The 17,933-nt window shown below is 37.5% G+C and overlaps 1 protein-coding gene across 1 annotated transcript in view; it reads right to left on the bottom strand.

Annotated features, from left to right (window-relative positions):
* The window catches only part of RP1 (RP1 axonemal microtubule associated), a 322,165-nt gene that overhangs the window by 207,327 nt on the left and 96,905 nt on the right, over positions 1 to 17,933 (bottom strand). The window contains exons 7-8 of the mRNA XM_073998827.1: positions 15,357 to 15,508; positions 3,628 to 3,706 (exon numbers count right to left, since the gene is read on the bottom strand). Coding sequence (XP_073854928.1) covers positions 3,628 to 3,706; positions 15,357 to 15,508 — 231 coding nt within the window. The remainder of the gene's footprint in view (positions 1 to 3,627; positions 3,707 to 15,356; positions 15,509 to 17,933) is intronic.

Here is a 17,933-nt window from a genome sequence, read left to right as displayed (position 1 = left end):
TAATTTTTAAATATTTTTGTAGAGATGGGGTCTCGTATGTTGCCCAGGCTGGTCTTGAACTCCTGGCCTCAAGCGATCCTCACACCTCAGCCTCACAACATGCTGGAATTATAGGCATAAGCCACTGTTCTCAGCCAAATAAAACTTTTTAACACAGCATACAAGACCCTTCAGCTTACTCTTCAGCTTCATCCCTCATCACATACTCTCATTATTGAGTAGTGTTAAACTCCTCACAGTTCCCTAGACCAGTGGTTCCCAAACTTAGCATGCATCTGAATCACCAGGAGGGATTACAAAAACACAGACTACTGAGTTCTACAGTTTCTAATTCAGTAGGCCCAGCACAGGCAGCCTACAGTGATCAAATGTCCCAGTTTGCCCAGGACAGAGGGGTTTCCCAGGATGCAGGATTTTCAGTGCTAAAACTAGGACAGCCATAGGTAAACCAGAATAGCCACAGGCAAACAAGGATGGCTGGTCATCCTAGATAAGATCCCAAGCATTGAATCTTCAACAATTTTCGCAAGCAATGCTGATGGCCCAGGAACCACACTTTGAAAACCACTGCCATAGATGATTCATATGCATAATTCTATACCCTTACATATGCTGTTTCCTTTACCTGGAACAAAATCTCCAAAATGTTATTTAATTTCATTTTTAAATGCTATCTCCCAAAAAAGAATAACTTGTTTCCTTTAAGGAAAAATAAAATGTTACCAGAATTCTAAACTGAGTTTTAAGAGCTTCTGGGGAGGCTGTAAAGAAAACTCTTAGAGGTAATGATACATTAATTTTAACAATACTTTGTAAGTTAATAAGTTTGTTTTTAAATTGTTAATGTAAAAATATATTGTCTACATTTTTGTCATGTTTTTCCCATAAGAAAGAACCAGAACTGGATTTAGAAAACTAGAAAAGATAGGTTCCTGAAGAAAGCTAGGCTGTTCCTGCACGGATTAGGGAGAGGTAAGAATCTAGAAGTCTTATTAACCAGCATTGTTTACATATGTATGTTGGTGAGTAGGTATTCGGAGCTGGAATCATTTGTCTTACTATCTTCTCCGATTATCTGCCTACAATTCTACTCCGACTGTTCTCCAGACTGCCCTTTCTTTGTGGCCAAAGGCAACTGAGGAAGCCTGCAGATTTTTATTCAAGTGAGGGTCATGTAACAAATTCTAGATGGCACATATTCTTCAAGTGGTTTCTTCACAACGGAAAAGCCCCTTCTACGCCCTCCTATTACTGGCAGTTGGTGTATAGGTATCAAAGCAACAGCCAACCTACTGCAATGAAAACTTGTAGCTTTCATACTCAGTGGTGAACCCATAACTTGCCTGTCCCTTCCTTCATAAGTCCTGAATATGTAGCCTTGTGCCTACATTTAGGATGGGGCTGGGATAGGTCTAAATGCACGTGTCCCCCTAAAATTCATCTATTGCAACCTAAGATCCAATGTGATAACATTAAGAGGTGGAGCCCTTAGGATGTGATTAAGTCATGAGGGCCCTCATGAGTGGGATTAGTGCCCTCATAAAAGGACTTCAGGGAACTAGCTAAACCTTTTTGCCCTTCCACCATGGGAGGACAAAGCAAGAAGCCCCTCCCAAGACAACAAATGCCAGCACTTTGATCTTAGACTTCTCAGCCTCCAGAAGTATAAGAATAAATTTGTGTTCTTTATAAATTGCCCAGTCTAAGGTATTTTGTTACAGCAGCCTCAAACTAAGTAAGACAGATGGTGAGATCTTGCTTCTATTATTTTATTCTAGTCTTTTGAGACCTCAGCAGAAAATGAGACAGAAAAAAACACCATCATAACATTCTGTTAGACTGTACTTATAGTTCTGATTTTCGCTTTGGCCCGAAGTCATGAAGAGGACTGAAACACCTTAAATGACTAATTTTTTTTTTACTTTCACCCTTTTAATTAAATTTTTGTTTTACTAAATTGTAGCAGAGAATGTGGCTTGTTTGGAGAAATTTAATGAGATTTTCTTTTTGGCCTAATATCTGAGTCAAATTATAAAAACGTTTCATGAAGTTTTGAAATTAAAGTGTTTCCCTATCTACAAAGTACAAACATCTGAGAGTAACTTAAGTATCCAACTAACCTACCAAAATCTGAGACATATGATAAAATTCTATCCTATCTTCTTTTCATTTCTTCTTGACTATCCAAGAGTATTTTACTTTATTTATTTGCCGTATTATCAATGGAATAAAGGCTCATGACTCTTATAATCTCATTGTGAATTATAAACTTTATCAAAAAATTACCCTTCTTGTAACTTTTCATGTTTGTTGTCTTGAATTTTACTTTATCTTACAATAAGGTTATAACTAAGATTGTTTCTTTTATTTACATATTTCTGATACATCATTGCCTAAACTTTTATTTTTAATATTACTAGGTCATTTATTTCAAGTGTCTCTTTCATAGAGCATATAGTTGGACACGGAGATTTTTTAGGTTGAAAATTTTTGCCTTTATTTCTGTTTAGAAAAATTAACAGAAACTCAGAAATAAGGCTAAAAGATGACATATGTCCTTTCAATATTGTAGTAGAACACCAACAAGCTTGTCTGAGAATCATTTGACTCACTGTGGGAGTGTAACATTATTTGACTTAATATCTACTATGGATTCAGGCCTAGACTCTGTAAAATTAGCTATCAACTGACAAAAAATAATATGCAAATAACTTACATCTGTTCAAAATATAGATATATTTTGTCTGAGAGAGAAGACAACCTCAAAAGTATATTTGTATTGTCTATAGAACATTGGTCACATTTTTTATTAATCTTATTCATAATTATTTTTTTCATGGATTATATGTACATATTTTTTAGTTTCTTGCAACCTCCTTTCAACCAGCTTTGTCAGCCTCCTAATTCCTTCATTAATTATCTAAACACATTGTCTATTCTGTATTTGTATAACAATCTTGTTCTTACTTTGAAAATTATAATTTGACACATTTTAGTAAGAAAGTTTATCACCTTGTTTGATGCATTTGGGTTTTTTTTCCTTTTTCTTTTTTTGTTTTGTTATGTGCCCTTTAGTAGTCTGTCTTTTGTTAAATGGATTTTGTTTATCTTATAATTGTTTTATACAGTAGCAGAAAATAAATTTATTGGGAAGATGTGAGTCATCTCACAGAGTTGATGAGAAGACTGAGGAAAAGCATGAATAAAGTGGCAGCTGAAAACAGCTGAGACCTCACTGCCATGACAGTCTCCTTAACATGCCACTATTGGACAATCAGTAGCCTTCAAGGAATATCACCACCAGGAGATATGACTGCTGCCTCCATCACTAGCATGCTGGAATGCCGCCACATGTCACAACATATAAATCCCCAGTCTCTTCTATTTTTTTAAATTATTCTTTCTAGCATTTAGGCCCATCCTAGATTATCCCCTATGTCATTTTGAAGAAAAACACATCTAGTTAAATTTTAAACGGTATTTGGAGACAATATTTTGATTTCACATAGTCAATACATAGAGATCCATTTTCTACCAATTTTCCACAGTATTTTCTAGATTTCAACAGAGTTTCACAAAAACAGAGTGAAATCAAACCTTCGTGAACTCTCTGTGGAAGAGCCTTACCTGGGCCAAGTCCATCATGGCCTATCACAATCTTACACAAATCTCCAAGGTGCACAGCCTCCAGGAAAAAGGTGTCAGTCTATAACGAATCAAAAAGTATAATTAGATCTAGACTATCACTCTGATTTATACCAAGATTATAAATTAAGATGCAGTGTTTTTTGTTTGTTTGTTTGTTTGAGACAGGATTTCCCTCTGTCACCCAGGTTGGAGTGCAATGACACAATCTTGGCTCACTGCAACCTCTGCCTCCCAGGAGCCAGTGATCCTCCTACTTCAGCTTCCTGAGTAGCTGGTACTACAGGCATGTGCCACCATGCCAGGAGAATTTTTGTATTTTTTGTAGAGATGAGGTTTGGCTATGTTGCCCAGGCTGGTCTCGAACTCCTGGGCTCAAGCAGTCTGCCCACCTCGACCTTCCAAAGTGCTGGGATTACAGGCATGAGCCACTGCACCCAGCCAGTAAAAATTGATTGTAAAAATTAATTTATAATTAAAAGGAGCCATAGTTGTGCTCCAATGGTTTACATATTCAGAATATAGATAAAAAGTGAAAATCACAGAATACTTTTGATAAAATCAAAGATAACGCTATAGGTTTCAATCCAAGAAAAATACATGATGTAGCATATCCATTAAAAAATGATAAGAAAACAAAAAATAATCTTTGTATAGTGTATTATGTTTCAAAATATTTTCATATGCATTTATATTATTCTCAAAAATTTGCTAAGTAAAAAAAAAATCCTTTCTACAGATAAGAAAGTTGACGCACAGATCCAGGATTAGAGCTCAGCTCCTCCCTCTGACACATAATAAGACTATTTTCTTTTGAACCTCCTTGTCTCTGTGTAAATGCACTGTTAATAATATAAATAATGAGAAACAAAACCATTAGCATTCATTGACAAAAAATATACTGTTCATGCCTGGTACAAATTAATGGATAACATTGTTATCCCTTTATCCACCAAACAGAACAGTTAGAAAAGCAGGACTTTCTATGCAATAAAAGAAAATTATGAGTTATGATATTTATAATAATCAATATAGAGAACTCTAAGGAAAAGAGAAGAAACATATAATGAAAATATGTTGACATGTTCATTAAGAACTAGTTGGGTCATCAAGGAAAGCTGAGATAAATATACTATGAAAAAATGTCTATAATTTACTCAGTAAAAGAAAAAGTTAAATATTATATGCATATTAATATTAGAGATAATAAAATAATGTATCTGGCTTCTACATTCAACAATATTTGCTGTATATAATTATCCACATTTAACAATATACATACAGATTTAAACATCAACAAAGATGGGAGATGGCAGATAAGGAAGCTCCAGGCTCCAGTTTACACATGGAGACACTAAGTTAACAATAACATAAGAACTAGAATACTCTTCTTTGAAAACTTTAGAAACCACTTGAGAGATGCAGCACCCAGGCCAATGCATAACCAAGAAAGGACTTCATCCAAAAAGGGCAAAAAAGTTCAAGCCATTTTATATGCCCATGCCCTACCCCTACCTGGCATAGTGCAGTACAACAGGAAGGAAACCACCCACACTCCAGAACCTCCCTCAGGACAGAAACAAAAGAGTGGACCATACATCCAAAATTCTGTCTTGTCTGAAGGCTGCCTGAAAAACTGGGTTTTTTCTCCCCTGACTTGGGGCCATGACAGAAATGGCCGATAGTCTAGAAGGCTAAAAGACAGAGGCCAGCCCTGCAGCCTGTCTTTTCAACAGAGCTTCTTCAGTACAGCAGACAGACAAGGCAAGCAAGAGATTGTGGGCTCTGGATAAGAAACAAGAGCAAGCAATTAAGAAAATTAAGATACTTAAAATCAAATACATAAGCCCAGGGAAGACACATTGTCAGAAAAGGTTTGAGAGGTCCCAAACCTCCACCAGAGCTGATCAATGCAAGTTTTCCCCTAGTAAAGCCTATGACTCATAATGACTGTGAAGTATGGTTGTATTTCTAAATGTTCAAATCTCAATAAAAGATCACAAATCCTACAAAGAAAAGAGGAAAACATGGCCCAATCCAAGAAATGAATGGTTCCATGAAATAACCCTAAAGAAATACAAATCTCTAAACTTCCTAATAGAAATTTAAAACAACTATCTTAAAATATTAAATGAGCTAAAAAGAATACAGAGAGACCAACTAAATGAAATCAGTAAATTCAGGCATGAATACAATGAAAAAGAAACTATAAGATAAAAACAAACAGAAATTCTAAAGCTGTTAATATAATAACTAAACTGAAAAATTCACTAATGGGGTTTAACATGAGATTAATAAGGCAGAAGAATCAGCTTTCTTGAAGGTGGGTCACTTGAAATCATCAAGACAGGAGCAACAAAATAGAAGGGTGAAGAAAAGTGAAGAGAGCATAAGAAACTGATGAGACACCATTAAACAGGCCAACATATGGATTACAGGAATTTAAAAAGGAAAAGAGAGAGATAAAGCGGCACAGAGCTTTTTTGAAAAAATAATGGCCGAAAACTTCTAAAATCGGAGGAGTGAAATGCACGTGTAAATTCAAGAAGCTCAATGAGCTAAAACTAAAATAAACGAAAAGAAATTCATACTTAGACACATTATAATCAAACTGGTGACTTTCAAAGAGACAATCTTGAAAGCAGCAAGAGAAAGGCAACTCATCATATATGATGGAGATTCTATAAAATCATGAGTAAATTTAAGTAGAAACCATTCCGGCTAAAAGGCAACAGGATGATACACTCAAAATACTAAAAGAAAAAAAAAAAACTCTCAACCAAAAATTTTACATCAGGCAAAACTGTCAAAAGTGGAGAAGAAATTAAGACTTTCCCAGATAAACAAACTGAGTAAGCTCACTACCACTCGACCTACAATACAAGAAATGCTAAGGAAGTCTTTAAAGTTGAAATAAAAGGACACTAGATAGCAACATGAAGCCATATGAAAATATGAAGTTTGAGCCCGGGATACAGAGGCTTGCAGTGAGCCGAGATCAGTACACTGCACTCCAGCCTGAGCAACAGAGTGAGACCCTATCTCAAAAAAGAAAAAAAAAAAAAAGGAAAAAGAAAAAAGGAAGGAAGGAAGGGAGGGAGGGAGGGAAGGAAGGAAAAAAAATAAAGTTCTTCAGTGAAGGAAATAAATAGACAAACATTAGTAACTCGTATTATTGTAATTTTGGTACATAAATCCACTTTTACTTCTTGTATAGAATTTAAAAGACAAAAGTAGGTATGCAATATATAAAGATATAATTTCTGACATCAATAACATAGTTGGAGGGTGGAGCTGTAAAGGGTGACAACTTTTGTGTGCAACTGAAGTTAAGCTGTTGTCAATCTAAAATAGAATATTATAACTTTAAGATGTTTTATATAATTGCAATAGGACCCACAAAGAAAATATCTACAGAATACACACAAATGGAAAGGAGAAGGGAATCAAAGCAGGTCACTACAAAAAGATCAATGAGACACAAATGAAGGCTACAAGAGAGAAAAGCAGGAGAGGAAAGCTACAAGACATATAGAAAACAATTCACTAAATGACAACAGTAAGTCCTTCCCTATCAGTAACTTTTTAAGTGTAAATGGATTAACTCCATACAAAAAAACATAGATGGGCTCAATGGATTAAAAAAAAAAAAAAAAACAAGATCTAACTATGCTACCTACAAGAGACTGATTTTAGATCTCAGGATAGACACAGGTTGAAAGTGAAAAGATAGAAATTCTATGCAAATGGGAACCTAAAGAGGGAGACAGTGGTCATATTTATATCAGACAAAATAGAGTTTAACTCCAAAACTGTCACAAGAGACAAAGAAAGGTATTATATAATGATAATATGGTTAATTCACCAGGACTTAACGTTTAATATATATACATATATATATAACAGTATTATATATATAACATATCTATGTGTTATATAACATATCTATGTGTTATATATGTTATACATGTGTTATATATGAGAACACTTGGACACAGGGTGGGGAACATCACACACGGGGGCCTGTCATGGGCATGGGGTAGGGCGGCACGGGGAGGGATAGCATTAGGAGATATATCTAATGTAAATTAGGTATATGGTAATTAGGTATATGGTAAATTAGGTAAATGGGTGCAGCAAACCAACATGGCACATGTATACATATGTAACAAACCAGCACGTGGTGCACATGTACCCTAGAACTTAAAGTATAATATATATATAACTTAAAGTATATAACATGTTGGCCGGGCGCGGTGGCTCAAGCCTGTAATCCCAGCACTTTGGGAGGCCGAGACGGGCGGATCACAAGGTCAGGAGATCGAGACCATCCTGGCTAACACGGCGAAACCCCGTCTCTACTAAAAACACAAAAAATTAGCCGGGCGAGGTGGCGGCGCCTGTGGTCCCAGCTACTCGGGAGGCTGAGGCAGGAGAATGGCGGGAACCCGGGAGGCGGAGCTTGCAGTGAGCTGAGATCTGGCCACTGCACTCCAGCCTGGGCGACAGAGCGAGACTCTGTCTCAAAAAAAAAAAAAAAAAAAAAAAAAAAAAAAAAAAAGTATATAACATGTTATATATATATCATATATATTATTCATAAATATATATGTACCTAACATCAGAGTTTAAATACATGTATGTATACACATATATGGATACATATATATGCATATATACATATGTATATGTGTATATGTATGTATCCATATATATATAAAGCAAACTTTTACAAAATTGAAGGGAGAAATAGACAGCAACACAATAATAGGAGATTTCAATGCCCCACTTTTGATAATGGATAGAAAAATGAAACAAAAGATCAATAAAGCAAGAGGACATGACCAACACTATAAACCAATTGGTCCTAACAGACGTATACGGAACCACCAACAAACATGGAACATTATCCATGAGAGATCACAAGTTAGTTCACAAACAAGTCTTAACAAATTTAAGAAAATTAAAATAATATAAAGTATCTTTTCCAATCATGGTGGAACAAAACTAGAAAATAATAGTAGGTGACTAGAATATTCACATATATGCGGAATTAAACAACTCACTTTTTTTTGTTTTTATGTTGTTGTTTTTTTTTTTAATTATACTTTAAGTTCTAGGGTACATGTGCACAACATGCTGGTTTGTTACATAGTTATACATGTACCATGTTGGTTTGCTGCACCCATTAACTCATCATTTGCATTAGGTATATCTCCTAATGCTATCCCTCCCCCTGTCCCCCGACCCCATGACAGGCCCCCATGTGTGATGTTCTACACCCTGTGTCCAAGTGTTCTCATTGTTCAATTCCCACCTATGAGTGAGAGCACGCAGTGTCTGGTTTTCTGTCCTTGTGATAGTTTGCTCACAATGATGGTTTCCAGTTTCATCCATGTCCCTGCAAAGGACATGAACTCATCCTTTTTTATGGCTGCAGAGTATTCCATGGTGTATATGTGCCTCATTTTCTTAATCCAGTCTATCATTGATGGACATTCGGGTTGGTTCCAAGTCTTTGCTATTGTGAATAGTGCCACAATAAACATACGTGTGCATGTGTCTTTATAATAGCATGATTTATAATATTTTGGGCATATACCCAGTAATAGGATCACTAGATCAAATGGTATTTCTAGTTCTAGATCCTTTAGGAATCACCACACTGTCTTCCACAATGGTTTAACTAGTTTAACACTCCCACCAACAATGTAAAAGCATTCCTATTTCTCCACATCCCCTCCAGCATCTGTTGTTTCCTGACTTTTTAATGATGGCCATTCTAACTGGTGTGAGATGGTGTCTCATTGTGGTTTTGATTTGCATTTCTCTGATGACCAGTGATGATGAGCATTTTTTCATGTGTCTGTTGACCACATAAATGTCTTCTTTTGAGATATACCTGTTCATATCCTTAGCCCACTTTTTGATGGGGTTTTTTTTTTCTTGTAAATTTGTTTGAGTTCTTCGCAGCTTCGGGATGTTAGCCCTCTGTCAGATGGGTAGATTGCAAAACTTTTCTCCCATTCTGTAGGTTGCCTGTTCACTCTGATGGTAGTTTATTTTGCTCTGCAGAAGCTCTTTAGATTAATTACATCCCATTTGTTTATTTTGGCTTTTGTTATCATTGCTTTTGCTGTTTTTGTCATGAAGTCCTTGCCCATGCCTATGTTCTGAATAGTATTGCCTAGGTTTTCTTCTAGGGTTTTTATGGTTTTAGGTCTAACATTTAAGTCTTTAATCCATCTTGAATTAATTTTTGCATAAGGTGTAAGCAAGGGATCCAGTTTCAGCTTTCTATAAGTTTCAGCTAGCCAGTTTTCCCAGAACCATTTATTAAATAGAGAATCCTTTCCTCATTTCTTGTTTTTGTCAGGTTTGTCAAAGATCAGATGGTTGTAGATGTGTGGTGTTATTTCTAAGGCCTCTGCTCTGTTCCATTGGTCTATATCTCTGTTTTGGTAACAGTACCATGTTGTTTTGGTTACTGTAGCCTTGCAGTATAGTTTGAAGTCAAGTAGCATGATGCCTCCAGCTTTACTCTTTTGGCTTAGGATTGTCTTGGCAATGTGGGCTCTTTTTTGGTTCCACATGAACTTGAAAGTAGTTTTTTCCAATTCTGTGAAGAAAGTCATTGGTAGCTTGATGGGAATGGCATTAAATCTATAAATTACTCTGGGCAGTATGGCCATTTTCACAATACTGATTCTTCCTATCCATGAGCATGGAATGTTCTTCCGTTTGCTTGTGTCCTCTTTTATTTCATTGAGCAGAGGTTTGTAGTTCTCCTTGAAGAGGTCCTTCACATCCCTTGTAAGTGGTATTCCTAGGTATTTTATTATCTTTGTAGCAATTGTGAATGGAAGTTCACTCATGATTTGGCTCTCTGTTTGTCTGTTATTGATGTATAGGAATGCTTGTGATGTTTGCACATTGATTTTGTATCCTGAGACTATTCTGAAGTTGCTTATCAGTTTAAGGAGATTTGGGGCTGAGATGATGGGGTTTTCTAAATATACAATCATGTCATCTGCAAACAGGGATAATTTGACTTCCTCTTTTCCTAATTGAATGCCTTTTATTTCTTCCTCTTTCCTGATTGCCCTGGCCAGAACTTCCAACACTATGTTGAATAGGAGTGATGAGGGAGGGCATCTCTGTCTTGTGCTAGTTTTCAAAGGGAATGCTTCCAGTTTTTGCCCATTCAGTATGATATTGGCTGTGGGTTTGTAATAAATAGCTCTTATTATTTTGAGATACATTCCATCAACACCTAGTTTATTGAGAGTTTTTAGCACGAAGGGGTGTTGAATTTTGTCGAAGGCCTTTTCTGCATCTATTGAGATAATCATGTGTTTTTTGTCATTGGTTCTGTGTATGTGATGGATTACATTTATTTATTTGCATATGTTGAACCAGCCTTGCATCCCAGGGATGAAGCTGACTTGATCATGGTGGATAAGCTTTTTGATGTGCTGCTGGATTTGGTTTGCCAGTATTTTATTGAGGATTTTTGCATTGATGTTCATCAGGCATATCGGTCTAAAATTATCTGTTTTTTGTTTTGTTTTGTTTTGTCTCTGCCAGGCTTTGGTGTCAGGATGATGCTGGCCTCATAAAATGAGTTAGGGAGGATTCCCTCTTTTTCTATTGATTGGAATAGTTTCAGAAGGAATGGTACCAGCTCCTCTTTGTACCCCTGGTAGAATTCAGCTGTGAATCTGTCTGGTCCTGGGTTTTCTTTTGGTTGGTAGGCTATTAATTATTACCTCAATTTCAGAGCCTGCTATTAACAACTCACTCTTTAAACCATCATCGGGTTGGGTGATGTCAGCAACATGGCAGACTAGGAGGATTCTGACTTTCAATTCTTCCATGGACATACCAAATAAACAAATACAAATACATCAATTCACTTGGAGAGATATCCAGACACTTATTGCAACACACACACACTGAGAAACTGAGAAAATATCCACATTGAAACAGGTAGAAAAAGCTGAGACAAGCTCCTGCCACAAACCACACCCCAGAAATATCACTGCACAGTCAGGAGCTTCTCCAGCTTCAAAAAGGAAGTGTTTGGTTTTTATCTGGAGCCCACAATCTCTTGCTTGCCTTGTTGTCTGTCTGCTGTACTGAAGAATATCTGCTGCAAAAAATAGGCTGCAGTGCTGGCCTCTGTTTTTCCAGGCTTCCAAACTATCTGCCATTTCTGTCATGCCTCCAAGTTAGGGGAAACATAAACCAGTTTCTCCGGCAGCCTTCAAATGAGACAGAATTCTGGACATAGGATCCACTCTTCTGTTTCTGTCCTTTAGTTATCCTGTTGTGCTGTGCAATTCTGCAGTCTTCCTGTTTGGAAGGAAGACCCCATTGAAGCCCAGCTCTACCAAACAAAAGGGCAAGTTCCTTTCCTTCAGAATGTTGGCTCCCATGGGCTCCTCTTCCGAGGTATGGGGACATACAAAAACAGAAAAATGAAAGTTAAAAAAAAAAAAGGTGGCATGTCTGCACCTTCTCTATATGTGAGGAGTTCCCGTTCCTGCCTCCTGAACCAGAACTAGAGGGCTTCTACTGAGCCCCCATATCTGAGATCCAGTGCCTGTTTCCAGGTTTCTGGTGCACTGAATCCAGGCTGAGGGATTGTGGAGGAGAAAACCTAACTTTATGGTTGCTATCCAAGGGATTGGCTCCTACATCAACTGCCTCTGAGAGAAGATGGGGCTTGGCATATGAAAATCCCCTGGGATCACAGAGAACTAGGAGGTGGTTTTAAACAGGCAGCTATACCCCTAGACTTAGTGCAGAGTAAGCAAGGAAAATTACCTAACTTCCAGTTTCTTCCCAGAAGAGGTGTGACTGCACACAATCCCAGCTGCTGTCTGGGGGTCAGGGCTTCTAACTAGAGTATATCTGGAAGCCTAGAGGGCAGGAAATTAGTAAAGTTCCCAGACCCTCAATAGGCATGTGGGTACTTCCCATGTCTTCTCACTCTAGCTCACTCCAGCAATAAAACCAAGTCCCCAGCTTCTCCCTGAAAAGAGTTTCTCTACACACTGAGCATCGCAACTTTCATAGCTCCCACCTAAACAACTGGCTCCTAAATCAACTACTTTTGGAAATGTGGGGGCTCAGCATTTGAGAATTGCCTGGTACCACAGAGAACAAAGAGGCAATTTCAACTGGGTACAAGAACACTTCCAGCAGCTATCCCACATAAGGCTTAGCACAGAGCAAGCAGGCAAAAATACCCAAATCCCTTTTTCTCACTACAAAAGGTTGGACTTACACTTTCTCAGATGCTGCCCCAGAGTTGAGCTTCTGGTTAGCCTGCATCTGGTTGGTGATAAGTCAAGTAATTATAAGTCCTTTGTGAACCTGAACAGACATGCCTTCTTCCCCACCCGGCTCCAGTGATAAAGCCAGTCTCCATCTTCTCCCTGGAAGGAGTTTGTCCATACATTGAATGTCTCATATTTTACAGCTTCTACCTGAGGGACTGGGCTCTAAATCACCTACCTGTAGGAGCTGATGGGGATAGGCATTCTTAAGTACCCCAGGGACTGCAGAGAATGAAGAGATGCTTTAAACAGGTAAGGAGCACTTCCAGCAGCTTTCTCCTGGCTTCATGCAGAGAGAGCAGGCAAAAAACCCCAGCACCCAGTTTTTCTTTGAAAGGGGTTTGATGCACACCTAATGTCAAGTTTCCCAGCAATTTCCATGGGTTACATTTTTAATTATCTTGTATCCAGGCAGTGACAGAAAAAGCAATCAGTAGTCTACTGAGTGTCTGCACACTTCATACAGCATTTTCCCCTGGTTCATTCCAGTGATAAAACAAGTCTCTAGCTGACCCACCTGTCTCTGAGAACTGATGGAACTGAGCATTTGCTAGGCTCTTGGGGGCAACAGAGAGCAATGCAATGGTGTGGTCTGAACAGGAGTGCAGGCATTTGCCACAGATCCTCTCTGCAGCTTAATGCAGAGTGAATGGGAGATAAACTCCAGGTTCTGCCTGAGGAAAAACAGAACTTGATCACACATCTAGCAACCCAACTTTTCCAGCTGCTTCTCAAGAGACTGGTTTCTATCTTACCTATCTCTAGGGCACTGACAGGACTTGGCACACCCTAAACTCCTGGGGACCACTAAAAACAAAGACAGTAGTTGGAACAAATACAAAAGTTTGGAAGGCACTTAATCTCTGCCAAGTTGATCGGTGAGGTTCTATTTCCTATATGAAGCCAGTCTCACAAGATTGGGAGAGGTGGCTGTCTTATCTAATTCATAGAAACTAATAGAGAAAGTCAAAGAAAATGAAGAAAAAAGGGAAATATGTCCCAAACAAAAGAACAAGTTAATTTCCAGAAATGGAACTAAGTGATTTACTCAACAGAGAATTCAAAATAACAGTCACAAAGATACTGAGGTCAGGAGAGCAATGAATGAACCAAGTTAGAAATTCAACAAAGAGGAAATACAAAGGCTTAAGTTCCAGAATAAACAAAGAATTTCTACAGTTCAACAACAAAAAAGAAGAAATAACCCAATTTTTTTCTTTTTCAACTTTTATTTTAGATTCAGGCAGTACATGTGCAGGTGTGTTAACTGGGTATATTGTGTGATGCTACGGTTTAGGATATGAAGGATCCTATCACCCAGGTACTAAGCATAGTACCCAACAGTTTTTCAATCCTTGCCTCATTCTCTTGCATCCCTCTCCACACCCCAGTATCTATTGTTGCTCTCATCGTGTCCATGAGTACCCTATAATTAGCTCCCACTTATAAGTGAGAACATACAGTATTTGGTTTTCTATTCCTACAAATAACCCAACCCTAAAATGGGCAGAGAATTTGAACAAACATTTCTCCAAAGATTATATACAAGTAGCCGATAAGCATATGAAAGATGCTCAACATCACTAATAAATAAAGAAATGTAAACCGAAAGCAATGAGATATCCCCTCATAGCCATTAGGATGGGTGCATAAAAAAAATTAACAAGTCTTGGCAAGGAGGTGGAGAAACTGGAACCCTTGTGCACTGCTGGTGGGATTGTAAAATGGTGCAACCACTATGCAAAACAGTATAGCAGTTTCAAAAAATTAAAAACAAACTACCATATGATCCCTCAATCTCACTTCTAAATATGTATCAAAAACAATTTGAAAAGATGAGCTCAAAGAGATAGCTGCACCCCCATGTACACAGTAGCATTATTCACAATAGCCAAGAGGTGGAGGCAACGCAAATGTCCATTAATCGATGAAATGATAAATGAAATGTAGTTTGTTTGTTTACACACAAGGGAGTATTATTCAGCCTTTAAAAGAAAGGAAATACTGTCACATGCTATAACATGGATGAATCTTGAGGACATTATGCTAAGTGAAATAAGCCAGTCACAAAAGACAATTACTATATTATTTCCCTTACATGAGGTATCTGAAGTAAAAATACAGAAATAGAAAGTAGAATGGTGGTCACTAGGGACTGAAGAGAAGGAGAAATGGGGAGTTGTTAATTACTAGATTACCAATTTTGGAAGATGAAAAAGTTCTGATGATCTGTTGCGCAGTAATGTGAATACTTAACATTACTAAACTGTGCACTTAAAATGCTCTTAAAATAGTTACAACAGTAAATCTTATTTTATGTGTTTTACCATGATTAATCTTTTTAAAATCAACAGGTATTTTGCTTACTTGTCCTCTTAAAAAATTGAAAGAGTTCTTCGATCTAAATAGTTGTCTGGATCCTGTATCTCCCTTTTCCCCATGGATAGAAATGTAGACGTTTGCTACTGTTCCAGCATTCCATAGCTCACCTGTTGCCACATTCACTTCATATATTGTCACTGACAACATAAGAAAAAAACCTTTTTAAGTGCCAAGCAGTGCTCATATAATAGAAAATTACGTACAGAAATCTCCCCTTATCCATGGTGGAAAAGTTCCAAGATCCCCAATGGATGCCAGAAACCACAGATAGTAACAAATTCTATATATACTATGTTTTTCTCTACATATACATACTTATAATACAGTTTAGTTCACCATAAGACATTAACAATAACAATAAAATTGATTAATTATAACAATATACTATTCACAATTTCACAGACAGAAAACTTGTTCTTACCACAGATCTTACCAAATTTGACATACTTTTTTTTTCTTTCCATATTAATTCAAGAACTTTCACCTTTTCACTTAAAGGACGTACTTTATGGCTTCTCTTTGAAATATCCAAATTGCCAGCATCACTGTTCTTGCACTTTGAGGCCATTATTCAGTAAAATAAGGGTTACTTGAACACAAGCACTGCGATACTGTGACAGTTGATGGCTACTAAGTGACACACAAGCGGAGAGCATATACAGCATGGATTCACTAGAGAAAGCAGTGATTCACATCAGGGCAGGATGGAGCAGGACAGCAGGAGATTTCATCACACTCAGAACGGGACACAACTTAAAATTTGTGAATTGTCTGTTTCTGGAATTTTACATTTAATATTTTTGGACAGCAATTGACTTTGAAGAACTGAGACCAAGGAGAGAAAAACCATGGACAAGTGGAGACTACTGTACAGAAATCCAATCAAGAGTTCTAGTTCCAGGTAATACGGAGTAACATGCACCACCCAGTCTCTCCTACTGAATGCAGCTGTAAAACTTTGACAGAATGCATAGAACAGCTATATGAAGGTCAAAACGTGAACAGCGGCAGGAGGAATGGGGAAGAAGACCAAAATTTAAAGTAACACCAAGCATCTGTGAGTTTGCCATTTTTCCTCCTCCACAGTCCCCCAGCCTGGATTCAATGCACCAGAGACCTGGAAATAGGTACCGGGACCTCAGATATGCGGGCTCGGTAGAAGCCCTCTAGTTTTGGTTCAGGAGGCAGGAAAGGGAACTCCTCAAATATAGAGAAGAGAAGATGCAGACATGCTACTATTTTTTTACTTGCATTTCTCTATTTTCTTATATCCCTGTGCCTGGGAAGAGGAGTACATTGGAGCCAACATTTTAAAGGAGAGAACTTTCTCTTCTGTTTGGAGGAACTGGGCTTCAATAGGGTCTTCCTTCTCAAACAGGAAGACTGAAGAAGTGCACAGCACAACGGGATAACTAAAGCCTCAGTTTTCTAAGCAAAGCACCAAAAGAAAGATCCAAGAACTGTAGAGATTTTAAGAACTGAACTGACATTGGAACCACAGCCCACAGAAGGCAGGTTAGAATTTACAACCTGAAATTAACCAGTAGTCAACTGTATACTAAAACAAAAATATCAACATTCTCCTTAGGATTTAAGTAAGAGCTACTGTCTCACATAATAATATGTAAAATGCCCTGGATATAATAAGAATAATCAGAATATTAAGAACAAGAAAAATATCAACTCACATGGGAAAAGAGAACGGAGACATCACCATTGAGATGACATGGGTACTGATTATCTGGCAAATATTTTAAAGCAGTCAGGATACAAATGTTACTACAAACAATCATGAACACTCTTAAAACCAATGGATAAACAGAAAATCCCCGTAAAGAAATAGAAAATTTAAAGAATAACTAAATAGAAATTTTAGAACTAAAAAAAACATCATAAGCAAATTTTAAAACTCACTGAATAGGCTCAAGAGCAGACTGGAGAGAACAGAGGAAGGCACAAATGAGCCTGAAGACAGATAAACAGAAATCATCCAATCTAACAACACAGAAACATACGTTTTCTAAAAAATGAACCTCAGGGACCTGTAGGGTAATGACAAAATACCTAATATTCATGGGCATGAAGTACCAGAAGAAGATAAAAAGATTATAATTCAAGAGTTCTGTGAATTCAAACACATTTCTGCACTGCCCTCCCACACCAGCTCCATCCTCTGGATTTTCACATCAGTTAATATTCCTTCATATTCCATTCCCTCCTCAGCTCATGCAGAAGGTTTATAAGTAGGAATTATTGAGGGAAGTTTTATTTACTTTCTGGGATTGTAAACTTGACAATCCTTTTCTAAAGATTGACAACTTTTCTCCATTCTTTGTCATTTTTTCTTTTTCTTTTTTTTTTTTTTTTTATTCAGGGTCTGGTTCTGTCACTCAGGCTGGAATGCGGTGGAACAATCACGGCTCACTGCATCCTCAACCTCCCAGGCTCAAGTGATCCTCCCTCCTCAAGCTCCTGACTAGCTGGGACTACAGGCATGTGCTACTATGCCCAGCTAATATTTATATATATACACACACATATATATGTGTATATATATATAAA

Source organism: Macaca fascicularis, chromosome 8, assembly GCF_037993035.2.
Source record: "Macaca fascicularis isolate 582-1 chromosome 8, T2T-MFA8v1.1".
NCBI lineage: Eukaryota > Metazoa > Chordata > Mammalia > Primates > Cercopithecidae > Macaca > Macaca fascicularis.
This window is presented reverse-complemented; position numbering and strand designations above follow the sequence as displayed.